The sequence below is a fragment of the Haemorhous mexicanus genome, chromosome 1, assembly GCF_027477595.1.
Source record: "Haemorhous mexicanus isolate bHaeMex1 chromosome 1, bHaeMex1.pri, whole genome shotgun sequence".
In the NCBI taxonomy this organism is placed as follows: domain Eukaryota; kingdom Metazoa; phylum Chordata; class Aves; order Passeriformes; family Fringillidae; genus Haemorhous; species Haemorhous mexicanus.
In genome coordinates this window covers 10936890-10952045 of record NC_082341.1, presented here as the reverse complement: position 1 = coordinate 10952045, position 15156 = coordinate 10936890, and the positions used below count along the sequence as shown (strand labels likewise).

General features: G+C 41.1%; 1 protein-coding gene across 1 annotated transcript in view; it reads left to right on the top strand.

Moving 5' to 3' along the window:
- Nucleotides 1-15156, top strand: part of ADARB2 (adenosine deaminase RNA specific B2 (inactive)) — a 307953-nt gene that overhangs the window by 246915 nt on the left and 45882 nt on the right. The window contains exon 4 of the mRNA XM_059840017.1: nucleotides 1236-1350. Within this exon, the coding sequence (XP_059696000.1) occupies nucleotides 1236-1350 (115 nt within the window). The remainder of the gene's footprint in view (nucleotides 1-1235; nucleotides 1351-15156) is intronic.

Below are 15156 nucleotides of genomic sequence, written 5' to 3'. Positions count from 1 at the left end.
TCACTTTTCCTAACAAAGGCACAATCACTTGGGGCTAACCAGATTTCAGGATGCCAGGAGGTCTCTGTCAGGACCCCAGAGTACACTCCAGCTCCCAGGAACTGCTTCCAGAAGGATTTGTAGTTTTAGCTTGGTTCCCTACAAGAAGTCATTTATCTTTAAAAAAATCCTTTGGATGCTACTTTTTTATGTTCAGACTTGCAAAGCACTTTAAGAGCAACTCATGCTCACAAAGAGTGTTCCACTGACTTATCTCTAATGTATGCTTGAGAGGCTCAGTGCAAAACAAAATGCAGAGATTAAGTAAATGAAAAGATACCAAACATTGCAGCAGGGAATCATTCCAAGTCATGGTGTTCTCAGGAGCACCAGAGCTGCTTTATGTTCGTGCTCATCCATGCAGAGTCTGCAGAATTCACTTTTTAGACCTTATTAATCTGCTCTGTTTTAGTAACCTGGTTCCCAAGACTCTCCCTGATGATTGGACTCATTCATACCTGAGGATTCAGACCACACACTCTCCAGTGCACAGTCCATGGGAAAATTTGGCCCTTTAAAAAAGATGCCATGCACAAGAAGAGACATGGCAGACAAGTCCCCCCCAGACCACTGCACACCCATGAACTGCAAGCAACATCTTTGTCAGGATATGCAAGCAAAGATTCCCCATCATCCTGCCAAGATAGAAGCAGGACAGATCATGGTGCCCCTCTGGCAGATTCCTGAGCTGATTGCTTTGCCTTAATAGCTGTGAGTCATTAAAAACTCACTTTGAATGCAGAAATAGGTAGATTTATTGATAAACCAGGCCTCAACTCAGCTCTCAGTCTTCAGTAGGCTAATGGAAATTTTCAGTGGGCTCACAGAAATAAGTGGTTTTGTAGGACGCAGGTCCACCTGTTTATCTTACTATAAGAAAGTGCTTCAAGTTCCTGTGAACTGGTGATAAACCAATGTCTTAAGAGACTGGAAAAAGGCTCAACCTCTAAATCTTCTCCCTTTAACCCCAGTCCTAGTCAATATGGGTCTCTTGGCTTTCATACAGTTAATTTTGCCATTTGTGAGGATAATGTAGGAAGATGAAGGAGGGATACTCATTTTGTTGTTGCTCAAATAGGTGGTGTTTAATTCTAAACTGGACCACTCAGCAGCTGACATCAGGTGACTAATCTGCAGAAATGCCCAGGTTCCTCAGTCAAAGAAGTGAAACAATTCTTTCTGACTGTCTCTTTCAGGATTTTGCTGACTCTGTATACCAAATGGTTGCACAGAAGTTCCAGGAGCTGACAGACAATTTCACTTCCATGCATGCACGCCACAAAACTCTTGCAGGCATTGTGATGACCAAAGGTAAGATATTCTCTCATTTATTTTCCTCTGGCATTTTTCATGACTAAGTAATACATTATTTACCTGGTTCACAATACTGAAGGATGACTTTACTCCCACACAGAAAAATGAATAGTAATGCAGTGAAAAGAAGCATTAAATATTTACACCTCAAGTAAGTTCACACAAAAAATATTGGCAACAGAGTTGAAGATTTATTCATAAATATTTTGTTTACAGGACAAAATGCAGCCCTCTCTGATTTTTCATTTCCTTACAGATGGGGGAGAGAGTTATCAATAAAAGTAGTATTATTTATTAACTACTTTCTTAGGTCTGAATACACCAAGTTCTTGTAATACAACATAAACTTTGTTTTAGACTGGCAACAGAAGCAAATGTGCTTTCCAGTCAAAAAAAACCAAACCCAGAATATTTGTAAGTTTAGTTCTGCTCTTCTCTAGCCTTGAGAAATACTTACACTTACCAGCAGGGCCAAAATTTGGTATTCACTCCTGTTAAAACCTGGCTGATTGACACATACTGTGTGGAAATCTTCAGTGCTTTGATGAAACAGTTGCATAGATGGTCCTTCTCTGCAAGCACCCCTCAGGTGGGGCCCCTCAGTATTTATGAGGATGTCAGCAGTGGAGATGCTTCCATAAACTTCATTCTCTCTCTGACACATGGAGCAGTGGGTCCAGTACAGAACTGAGAAGATAAGCTCAGAGGGGAAAGGCATATATAATTCATCCAGGCTTGTCTCACTCCTTCCTTTCAACAATTACATTAGCTAGATTCAGCAGGGACAGTTGTGAATATTGCAAGACAGAAGGATGGAGATAGGATTTTCTGATGGATCTTTTCCAACCACAGAGCCTAAATGCAGATAAGATTTCTGTGCTGAGCATCTCCTTTCTGATGTGAAAAGAATAAGTAACCATATTCAGTATGAAGGAAAATAAAAAGGAAGTGTGATTGACTTTGGGATGTGAAAGATGCACACTAGACCCAGCATACCAGCTGCCTTGTCATTGTCAGATTCCTTGACTGTGGCTCTCATCAGATTTAAACAAAGTGCTATAGTTTATTTAGATGAGCGCTTCCCAAGCAGAAGCACAAGGAAGAACGTTTAAATATACTTTTTAGAAGAAACTAAGCTACAAGAGCCAAGAACTGTTGCTTTAACCACATGTAGGGGGAGAGCACAGGGGAGGTTACACTTACTCAGTGTAAGAATTGTAAGAAATGCTTGTAGGAATTTCATCCCATTTTACTTTGCCAAGGAGCTACTCATACATTTTTTAGCCCAAGTCTAGACCAGCCTTATAAAGCATGATTGAGCCACTGCAGCCTTATTTCTACATGTCCAAAGCAGCATGTTAAAGACCCACAATATATGAGAAGAACTGTGACTGGAAGGAGTCATAATTCCCAAAGTTATAGCTGCTGAGTGCATGCAGTGCTAGGGGAAGAAAAGGGCACTCCCAGGCTTTCTTAGTCTTTCTGGGCAGTTGGGGCTGTCTATGCCTCTTCTTTAGGAAAGGGCTAAAAGTGACCTTATACTGTTTCTTTTGGTGGGTCCCATACCCTCAGTGTGATTTTACAAATTTGTGTTTCATATTTCATCTTAGTCAGCATTAGGACAAAGTATAATTTTACATATGTTCACAAACTATTTCCCTCAAGGCTTGTTTTTCAATTCTGAATTCCCTCTCATAAATTTGTTCAATCTGTCAGCCATCCAATTTGTCAATATCTCACTGGTTTTGTGGAACCCAGAAAAGAAACTTGTAGATATAAGGTGATTTACAGAAGATGAAAATCTAGAAACAGCCTTATCTTAGTCTATTCTCCAGGAAGATTTGAGTTCTTTCCAGCGCAAGAATCTCAGCCAACCAAGGCAAGATGAATCATCTGTCATTTGTGTCATTATTTTCTGCACTAAAGTTGTAGATTTGTGGTCTCTTCTTCACCATCATTCCCAGAAGTAGCAAGGACCTCAACACACACTTTTCAAAGATGGCATAAGCAGGTTTTCCACATCAAGCACTCAAATGAGTACCAATTCCCTGTGCTTTAAAAAAAAAAAAAAAAAAAATTGGCAGAAGCTGTCTTAGATCTCTGCAAACAATTTACTAATGACATAAAAAAAAACAAATCTGGAAATGTCTTGTTGCATTTGGTACCATAAATGACAAAAACTGATTTGTTTTTACCTTCATTTCAATTTACTGTCATCCTGACTAGAAGCAGATTTATCTGTGCTTGTACAGTTTCCAGGCAAAGCTGGTAAAAAGCACAATGGGATTCTGTGATAACTGCTGGTAAGATAATGCAAGATCTCTACAGACAAAAAAAAAAGTGTGCTAGATTGGTTTTCTCTTTCTGAACTCTGACATTTTTTCTGTCATTTCAATTTCCCAGGGAAACCAAAGAGAATTACATTTGGCCACTGTAATTGACTTATGCTGTAGCACCCGGGGCAAATTCCAGTGTGTAAAAAAAGAAAAAAAATGTGGAAAATTGTGTTATTGACGGACTGAGAATGTTCTACAGTAATAAATTGCTAGTCAGTGAAACAGTCAGTCCAAAGCAGTTAGAAATGCTTTGCTCTGAATTGTGATGACAATTAAAATCTCCATGCTTTTTTGTGAAAGTAAGTTTTGTAGTTTAGCAGACATCAAGATAATCTTAAAAATACTGGCCTAGGCAGAAGCAATTTACCACACTAGATACCAGCTGATGTGATGTTATCTGGTGTAATACAATAATTGAATATAATAATAACTTAAAAACTCACATAACTGATCTTGAACTAAATGTTTCAAAAGATTGAAGAGTTTAAGTCAATTATTTAATAGTTATTTAAATGCTATAATGTATTTGAAATCTGCCACTCCTGTAACATATTCTAATTTTGTTGAAACACACTCAGAGAAGATTGTTCTCTCAAAAATTTTTTGATAGGTTCTAAGAAAAATCGTTTAACAAGTGAGTGCATTCAGGTCTTCCTCATGCAGCAAGCTATAATCCAAGACTATCTTCAAGTAGAACAATAAGTATACTTAATATTGTAGCATAATATTTATATGAGGACCTATGCTTTACTGCACATTGACTCTCCACATCACATCCATTGATTTCTTCTGAATATATGATGAATTCACACATGGTAAAATAAGAACATCAGCTCACCTGTGGAAAAGACATTCTGGATGACACCATGTCAAACACAAGGCATCAGCTCAGAACTTGTATCATGTGATGCAAGGAGTTATCTTCCCTCATCATGTTTTGCATTAGTGGCTAAAACACTATTGATAACACAACGTTTTGGCTATGTGCTTGCAAAGTGCCAAGACTATCTCTCTCTACTACCCCTATCCCCAGTAAGTGATCTGGAGGTGAGCAAGAGGCTGAGAGGGGACAGAGCCAGGACAGGTGTCCTCAGCTGATGAAGGGAGTATTTCTTGCCATAGGACACTGTGCTCAGCAGTAAAAATCTGGAGAGAGGGGAAGGGAGAGATAATTGGGTTCATGGCATTTGTCTTGCCAAGCAACCATGAACTCATTATATCAATGCATTTGTCTTGCCTTCCTTCTGTTTCTTCCCAGTCCCACAGGAGAGTGGAATGAGCAAGAGGCTGTGTGGGTGTTTGGCTCTTGGCCAGGATCAACCAATATTTCATTTCAATAGCAGCTGTTTCTTGATGTTTCTGGTTGTCAGGGAAAGATGACCCACCAGCTCCCCACCCTTCTGTCTCTCAGGCACTATTTGGACATCTTATTTTGACTCACTGCTCTGCTGTATCTTTCTATTGAAAAGTTTTCAGAGAGAAGCATTTTTCAATATTGTTGTTATTGTTATGTCAGTTGACACATTTGAAAAAATGAAGGGCAAGCAAGCTACTATTGACAGGGCAACAAATGCAAAACCAGAGCACTCTCACATACCTCTGAGCCCAATGCCCAGGGTCACAGATTGTGGGGTGACAGGAGGAGCCCCTGTGGTCCCACCATGGGTCACCAGGCAGGGCAGCTGTCTTCACCAGCACACAGAGCATTGAGGGGACAGCGTGGCAGGGCTGCCTGTTCCCCAGAGCTGGGAGGTAGGAAGTACCAGGGCAGGGCAGAGCAGGGGGGGAGGTGTGAGCCTCACACTGAGTACTGTGACCTGGAGACTGGTGGCATTCACATTGTTTATTGGCATCACAGAGAGAGTTTGGCTTTTGCTCTACCTGAAATCACCAGGCACAGTAAAGAATTCCTGTCACTAAAAGAGATGATCTATTATTGCTGAGGTCCTCTTTGCGAAAAAAACCCTGCCATAATCATTAGGGACAAAATGAAGCTGCTATTTAAACACAATTTTCCCATTTGTGTTTGACAAATCTTAGGAGTTTAAATACTGATAGGAACTTTTTGTCATGCTTTCTGTTAAAAATGAAGCATTAAGAAAGTTCAGTCCTTTTCACAGCAGTGTAACATTCATAGAAAAAGATTATGGGTTGATTCCTCGCTTCAATTTTCTCTCTTCTAGATATATATTTTTTTTTTAAGGCTGACAATCATTTTGATGTTAAAAGCAAATTAGGAGGTCTTCTCAGTTATCTTGTGTGAAATAAAGATGAACTGGACAAAAGAGCCCTAAATAGAAATTTCATGCTGTGATAAAAGATGGGAAATTATCATCCATATCTCATGGAATGGATCTTAATCATTGCTAAGTGGAATAACAGAAAAAAGTAAAGTTGACAATATGTCTCCATGGATCTTTCCAGTCACATTAAGATTCACAAAGCCTGGTTTTTAAGTACAATCAGAAATACTGCTGTCCAATGGATTTCTAATCCTCAGTATGAGTAGGAAAGTTGCAAAGCAGTAGAATACAGTAGAACATCCAGGCCGTGTGTTGAGTACCAATCTGCTCTATCCCATGCTGCACTCGAGTAGCCAAACCAGTCAGAGAAAATGTGAATGATTTACACATTAGTGTCCAGAGCAGATTCCTTCAGGAAGAGAGGCACAGGAGGAATCTGGGCTCCCAGATCCTGTTTGCATAGTTAGATGGATGCGAAAAGCCTGGTCCCAGTGAGAATCAGTGTTTCCATGAGAGTCTAAACTTCTGAATTCAAAACTGAGTGCCCAAACTGCTGACATCCCTTTGAAGATCTCAGGTCTCTTCACCTACTGCTGTCTGATGCTCTCAAGAACATGGCACAAATCATTTGACATTCTTGTAAACATTACTGATTTCTTACATATGCCAAGGTTGACACTTCACCAGCAGATTACAGTTTTTCTCAAAATAAGTTAAAATAGGTAAATAGATATGTAGTTAGAACCATATATGTCACTCTTTCTCAGAAATCTCGTTTCCTCTGCTTATAAACCCTAAACCATTAATCTTCAGATTCTCTCTGTATAGTTTTGAACCCTATAAGACCATCCCTTTTCTACAGCTGCAACTCTATTCCTGGATTTTTTAATGTGCACCTATAATGGGCATAATCTCATATTCCTGCAGCTCAAGAGACTTAGGTTTCCAAATTCCAGCTCAGAGAACTTTTGAGGTTTTGTAGTTAAAGCTCTGGCCCCACCAGAGCCATCACTTCTATTAAGATGTGGGTTTAGGCATTGTGAGGACTCCCCCTAGAAGAGCAACTTTGAGTGTTTCTTCATCATTTCTGCCAAACAAGGGCAAAGGAACAGAAAGTAGTTGAAGACAGAAATGGAAAATATGAGATGGGACACAATCTTGCAGCCTTCAACAGAGTAGGAAAAAAACAGCTTCAGGGATAACTCTCCAGGCCAGGTTATATGTTTTGCATAAAAAAAAACAGGGAGAAATGCAGGTGCCAGCTGGGAGTAAGTACAGAACCAGAGCTTCACTTTTGGAGATGAGCACCCCAACATGCACACACAGAGCCTCTCATTGCTGTTGCTGTCTAACCTAATTCCATCCTCTTAGCTGTTTGGTGGCACAGGTTCAGAAGGAACAGGACAAAACACCCCTCTCATATCAGCAGTTTTAGGCACTTCCACAGGAAAATGGGAAGGGAGCTGAGTTCCTCATTTCTCTCCAGCTGAAGCAGCTGTAGGTGTCTCCAGCACATTGCACTGCTGACCTCTGGGCAGCTTCAGCTCCCCACTGTGCCCACAGGTTACTCTGGTTCCCATCTCTTCTCAGACACTGAGCCTTTTTACCTCTTTGAACATTTACTGGCTCTGGATTTAGTTTTCCATTCCTGCTGTTCCAAGTATTTTTCTGATTGAAACACCTCTCAAAACCTGGATGCAGACAAGGCCTTGGCTCTGTGTCACATATAATTGCATTGGGCACAAGGATGGGTGTAATAATTAGCATAAAACATGGAAATTAAAAATAGGCACTTCTGTTTCCTAAGTGTGTCAAGCAAAGAGTTGGCAAGGTCAGACTTTCATTCTGCTCTGTGATAAGGCAAACTGGAAGCTGTCCCAATGTCAATACCAGGAGTGCATCTCACCCTAAAAAAAGAAATTTCTTTGGTGAATAAAGGCTTGGAAACCATTGCTTTCACTTTACCAACTTAGTAAAACACATAGGAAATGTTTTTAGACTCAAGCACACCAAAGAATATTAAAAAAAAATACAATTAAAAAAAAAACACATAAAATTAAGTTCCTCCTGTGCTTTACTGCCAAAATTCATATTCAGGATTTCATTCTTTCTCACTGTAATATTGAATCTTACTACATCTAAAACTGTCAATTTTCTTAATTCTCGGATATCAATGACACAACATTTATTAGAGAAACACAGATATCTGCAGTCAGGACATGACAGGAAAGTGCAATTCAGTCCTGCTTTAAAATTAAGAATTATGTGCAAGCTCTCTTCTTGACGAGAGTATTCAAATTCACATGAAAGGAAAAAACCCTCAAAAAAACTTTGATACTGCCCCTACGAATTTAGATTTTTTTTTTAAATCCTCAAGAATATGGTAAGGGGGTGAAGCATGCAGGGGCCTGGGCTGGCTGACACTCCTCCCTCTCAGGATTTCCAAAGCCCACACTGAGGAAAGGAAGGGAAGGTAAAGGGCACTGGTGCTCACAAACACAGCACTGTCTCCTTCCACACTCCTCAGAAGCAAAGCTGATGGGATTTCATCCTTTTGGTCCACTGAGGGGAGGGGAGAAATGGACCATAGAAATTAGAACTGGGAGAGACCACTAAGTCATCCAGTCTATTTCCCTGCAAGCATAAGATTGTTCCCCAGTGCTCTTTCCAGTCTAGATTTAAATTAATCAATTAACAATGGGGCTTTCAAGAGTACCTTGGGAGACCAATCTAGCCTAATGGATCTCATTGTTAATAATTTTCACCAGTTATTCAGCCTGACTTTTATTTTCTTTGATGTCATCTCAGGACCTCAGTTCTGCTGCTCTAAATTTAGGGCCCACTTCTCTCCTTGGGGTTTGTACCTTTCAGATGCTCAGAAACACGCACACCAATGTTCATAGTTTGCATATCCAATTTTTGTACTCTCTCCTGCTGGGTCACTCTTCTCTGCAGCCCCCAGCAGCCTTGTCTTTGTTTTCTGATTCCCTTCCACTTGGGCAACTTCCTCACCCTTCTTTTCCACACTGGAAATCCACCTTTAGAGTGACTTTTAAGGAAAGGCCTACCCAAAAAAAAATCTTGCAAAATGGATTAGCACAAGAATCCTTTCTCAGGCATCCCATGGTGTGATCAAACAGTACAAAACGGGCTTGTGACAGAAAGGGATTTTTGTTTCAGAGGAACTGAATTTGGAACTTATTTACAAGTGCACTCACCGACCCCTCCCCATCCCCGTGGGTTTGGGCAGAATTTCCTATGGCTGACTGTGAGAGGAGAGCCATGGCCACTGTCAGACAACACCCTGGTTCTTGTTTTCAGCACAGAGGGCTCAGAGATCAGGGCAGAGAGGACTGTGACTCTGTCCCTGCTCCTTCCCGGATGAAGATGAAGAGCTCTGCAAAGAATAGCCTGCCCTAGGCAGCACAGTCAGAAGGATGACTCCTTAACACATTAATAAGGGAAGAAAATATGAGGCTCTCAGAGGCCCCCTCTACACCCTTTCTTTCCACAGAAATACAATATATTCAGTTACACATAACCCTCATTTTGATGTAAGGAAAGGAAATCCCTGTGCAAGTCCAGTGCTTCAAAGACTGTTCCCTTTATACCCCTAAATATCTGTAACCTCACTGCTAGCCACTTCTTTGTTCCTATTATTTGCCAGCTGTGTATCTGCCTTTTGTTCAGACTTTGCAATTCCATTTCCTGAGCCCTCAATATGCTTCTTTCTTCCCTTATTTTAGTCAGCTACTTCACATCAGCTGCTCCCATCCACCTCAGAGGTGTTCTTTGGGACATCCAGTGTGAGCTAGGGGTTACAGCCACAGTGCTCACTGAAGTCACATCTTCCTGTTTGTCACTGGAGTTACCAAAATCACTACCACAGGTACAATAGAAAATGGAGAGAAAAAAATGAGCTGCAGCAGTCTTTATGGCTGGCAGATAAATGCATCCTGTGCATTGATATATGCATACTATTAATCATCCCTGCTCTACACAGTTCTTCTCTTATGGCTACACTTTTTTTTAAATTTTTTATTTTAGTCATGACTGTGGTTTTGCTCCCCATGCAGAGCTGGGGACAGCAGAGCTCTCTGTGTCAGGAATGCAAATCCTACATCAAAACTGAAGAGCAAGGCACACTGTGCCACACACCAGCCCCTCAATCCTCAGCTCCCTCCTTGCACATACATCCTGATTTCACTCCTCTTGAAGCCTCAGAATAGAGGGGGTTGTAGGAACATCACCAAGCTGTGGGGAAAATGCACTGATGGACCTGGGTAAACACATCCCTCACCTCTAACCATAGACCTATCTCTCATGTAAGCACTAACATACAGGGGCACTGGTTTCCATTTCCAGATAAATATGTCCTTTTCCTGGGTTTTATTGAGGGAGAAGATGGAGTGAAGAGCTCTTTGCCTCTTTGGCAGTATTTTCTGTGGGACATTGCCCATTCCTGCGGTGGCAGGCAGCAGCCTGGCAGCTCAGTGCCCACAGGGCTCTGCAGAGGTTCAAGATCTGCCTTGGGACAGTGGGGTGCAGGACTGTGCCCACAGCACACCCCTGCAGACAGCTTTTCCAGCATCACTGCCCTTTCATGTCTTGACTATCTCTTATTACAATATTAAAGCCATTCTAAGAATGTGATAGGGCTGCCAGGGAAGAAGATAAGAGAAAATAATGCAGGACTTGTCAGTGCTATGTAACATCAGAAATTTTCCTTCCCTAAACAAACCTGAAATGGAAACCTGAACTTATTCAGCTGTGAGTAGAGGGTATTAAAAAAAAAAAAATACCCTCCTCTGTGATCAGAGCTCAATTAAGCTGCCTTGAAAATTATTCCAAATACACTTTTTTCAGATAACAATAGACAATCCTTTTGACTGATTTGTTGAAAAAGGTAAAGAAAGAGCATAAAATTATTGCTTATCAGAGAGAGAAGCAGCACCATTTAAAATAACATGAAATTGTATCCCATGAATTATTCAGGAGGGCTGATGTTACACTATCATTATTTCTGGCTTTCCTTTTTACTGCATTGCATTTTGTGTAAGTTGTCTCCCACCCAATAAAAGAAGTGTGGGTTTTCTTAATTAATCAAACCTGATTTTTCTGATTTTTTTTTTTTTCTAATTTAAAATGAATATATTTCGAGCAGTGAGCTGTCTTCACGGTGTCAAGCTGAAAAAGAAGATGGATTTCACTACCACTAGCAGGGTCTAAAACATGCAGTGCAATAGTCACTTACATACTGACTGGTGCTTCTCTGTGTGTTGTGCCAGCTGCTGAGAAACCAAAGTGTGATCCCAGTTGTATCCTGGCATTAGCAGTTGTAAACTCCATCCTGTTCTGTGAGAGTTGGGCTCACTGAATTTCTCAGCTCTCTGATGTACAGCCCGTGTGATTTGCTGATTGCAGGTACCAGTCTACACCTCCTGTGATTTCCTCAGGTTCTGATTTTCTTTTTCCAACACAAAAATATGCAAGGCTGCAAATTCATTCTTATGGAAGGTCCTAATGATCACAGCCCATGTGAAAAATAACTCTTTTAAAATCAGTGGAAGCATTGTCTAGACTAGCCAAAACTCACTTGTTTTATTGGTAGAGCTGTGTCTCCAAGCAGAGTGTAGGCATTTTGTGTTTATGGCCACAACTGTCTTAAACACTCAGCTCTCAGCCACAGTCCATAAGATGTCAGCCAGTTCTCCACATCCAGCTTGTCTGCTGAGCAAACCTTCATATTTTTGCTTGCTTACACTCTTCTGTCAACAACTTTCTGAACCATTTCTGTAACAAGCTCTGTTTCTGCAGGTCTGGTGTTTTGGGAGGTCACACAGGGAAGACAGCCCTGTTTTCTTTCTGTGTGTAATAGTTCAGCTCAAGGCAAAATGAGCATACTTGAATATACTGACATTGATACCATTATCCTTAATTGTTGTGGGGGGAAAAAAGCTGAAAAAAAAAGAATGTCACGAAGTTTAAACATAAGGGGAAAAATTTTAAAGGAAATATTTGTTCTGCTTGCCCTCTTATTATCTGGGGAATTTTGATCTGTATTTTGCTGCTTGGGAGAGAAATTTTACTAAGAGCATCTCTCCACAGCACAAAAAGGTTTATTCTTCTGGCTGCCTATAGGTGTTCAGAGTTCATGAAGAGAAGCTGGCAATACTGAGATGTAATGCCAACTATCAAAAAGCAAATATCTAAACTAGGCCAGATGAATGACCTCCTAGGAAAATTCCTCTCCTTTGACTATAAAGAGAGTCTACAGCAATTAGCTCAGCTGTGGACATCTAAACTCTAGTTATCCAGAACAGCTGAAATGAATCTCCATTCTGGTGTCAGCAAACTGGAAATGACTTATAACAAAACCCAGTTTCTTTTCAACAGCTCAGCTGTGACATGAAAGTCTGCACAATCACTGACAGACAAAAAATGAACATCAGGGATTCGAGGTTCCCCCTGCCTGGCTGTGAGAGGAGTTCCTGCCTCTAGACTCAGGGTGGGCTCAGGCTTCAAGCAGAGCTCCAGAAAGGATTATTACCTCACTGGATCATTAGACTGGATATGTGGTCAAAGGCAATGTGTCATTTATGTGTACATTTCTGTTTTATAACGCAACTAATTAATTGACAGAATTTGTCAAGATAAAATGTAGTGAATTTCCTCCCTGCTCTCTCAGCTGTTCTCAACAACAAGGTGTCAGCCAGGACCCAGCCACTATGCTGACACAGCTTCCCAATTTCCTTTCCCCTGCTCCATTTCCTTTTCAAATTGAAAACTATTAGAAGTCTTTAGGCAAATAATAGAAACCTAATGCAGGTGCCTGTTATAAATTGTTCACTAGTTACTTTTAACCTAATGTCTCTTCAAACGTTACTCTGCAGAAGGCAGCGAGGGTAGGAAATGCCTCATGAACTCTGACAATCAGTGGGTCAAGAGTTAAGGTCATAATAATGAAGCCCATTTCTCCTTGTTTGTCAAATGACCTGCATGCAGTTACATCCCTGGATCTTTCACCTGAGATTGACTCCCCTCAGTAAGAACATGAGTCTTGTGGGGAGCAGTCTTTGTCCTGGATCAAACCCTCTGTACAGCCCCGAGCAGGGCAGGTGCCGTAAGGCTGGGGGTGCCAGTTACTGTTGATGCAGGATTCTGCCACTCACAAAGCCACAGCTTTCCTAGGCATGGCTGGAGGATGTGCACAGTCTGGATCTGCTGCATGTCTGAGGTTAAATTAATCAATGCTTATGAGGGAGCTCGACTTTCATAAATAGAAATTGCTTGAGAAACTTGAAGTATTCTGCAAGCAAAATAAAATACGAAGTAAACATTAATAACAACAGTTAGTAATTACTGGTTTTAATGCAAAATAGACAAATGTACAGAAGTGCCTATTAATTCTGAATCACTGAAGCAAATATCTAGGCTCCAGAGCTGAAAATGCTGCCTAAAATGCCAGTGTGATTAGTCAATGCTAAAATCTGCCTTCATCAGCTGAGCATCACGTCTTGTTCTCAGAGAAAAATTCCTCCCATGTTCACTGGCAATAATATCAAACATTACACAGGGGATAAACCTCCAGCTCTGTGTGTGTACCAACCAAGGCATGCAAGGGGACAATCTGTTAGCATGTAAGCTCCTGAACACAGCGGACAACTGTCAGGTTGTTGGAAGTGTTTCTCATCATGCTGGGTGCCCTCACAGGCAGCATTGAACAGTGCTACATTGGTCACAGATCACTTTCTCCATTTGGCTCCCCAGTGAGGTGTAAATATTTCAGAGCTAATGCATAAGTCATGTACACCTGGGTTTCCAAGTGCCACAGCAGCGAGACATAACTCTTGGGTATTTCTGAGCATGGAGGAGCATGGATTATTTTCTGACACTGCAAATGGAAAATACATGGAGATCTTTAATGTTTAACACTCAGACTGGTTCTGCAAATTCTTGGAAGCCATTGCCTCCCAGCCCCAGGCAACATCTAAGTGATGTTCTGCAAACACATGCACCTTGCCAGGACTGGCAAACACCCCAGGCTGTGTCCACATGTGGTACCCACTGGGACTCCATACCACTGGAAGCCAAAATATGGAGTTAATTCACCCAAACATGAACACCCCAAGCACACTGGCTATTGCTGTGCAGGTGGACATTGTGATAGCAAACAACATCAGAGGGATTCAAGTTATTGCTGCATCTGATAGGTGTTGGGTGCCTTTCTGTTTAATTTGTGAATAAATCCAGACCTTACAGAAAATCCTGAATGCATTCATCAGTTTACCTTCATCTGAGAGGAGAAAAGGAGTTAAGTTTATTTGTGAATAAAATGATTGAAGAAATAAAAGACATCTCACTGTGTACTGGGCTGACTCGGGGGGTGAGGAAGGTGTAGATCCCAGAGAGCAGGAGGGCTCACCCAGGTGGTTTTTCTCTGTATTTTCAGAGCCTGGTGCTTTGGCTATGAGGTGAAGGAGAGAGGAGGAGGCACACCAGGGGCTTGCTAATGTTAGGAGAAGGAAGCAGTTGGTCTCTCTGCCCTGAGAAGGAGTATTGACAGAGGTCCTCAGGGGCAGATAGAGAAGCCCACAGGTTTCTGTAGGAGGAAATTGCCTCTTGGTGTCCTCCTGCTGGGCTGAAGTAAATTAGGCTCTATCTACACTAGTAAATAAATAAAATAAAACAGAAAAATAGCTGATTCTTTTCATGGGCCTTCCAACCAAGGAAAATACTACATACTGTTGAGAAAAATATACACTGCTTTTTGAGAAGCTGAGTGGGACTCAAACACCTCATAGGCAGGCAGTGGCCCATGAAATGTTTGATGTTAGTCCATGTGAAAGACACTGTTAGCTAGATGGACATGTCACAATCTAAGATACCTATTATTTTTCTCACAAAAGCAGTGACCCTAAAGCAAAGCAATTTTAATGTACAGACTACAAGTACATTTCTTTGTAGGGAATGAGTAATTTTCCCACCTCAACTTTTTACTTAGTAATAAAACTGGAATAAACACAAAGGCTTTTTCTCCTCTCCATTTCTTCCACGTGTTCCCATCTTCATTTCTTGGGTTTTCCAGATTTCCAGCTCTTTTTTTTTCTCCCCAAAAAATACTCCAAAACACTTTTTAGGGCCACATCTATAGTAACAAATAGAGATTAAGCTCTCACCACAGGCACAAAATGATGTGTACTTTGTCACTAGTACCTGTAACA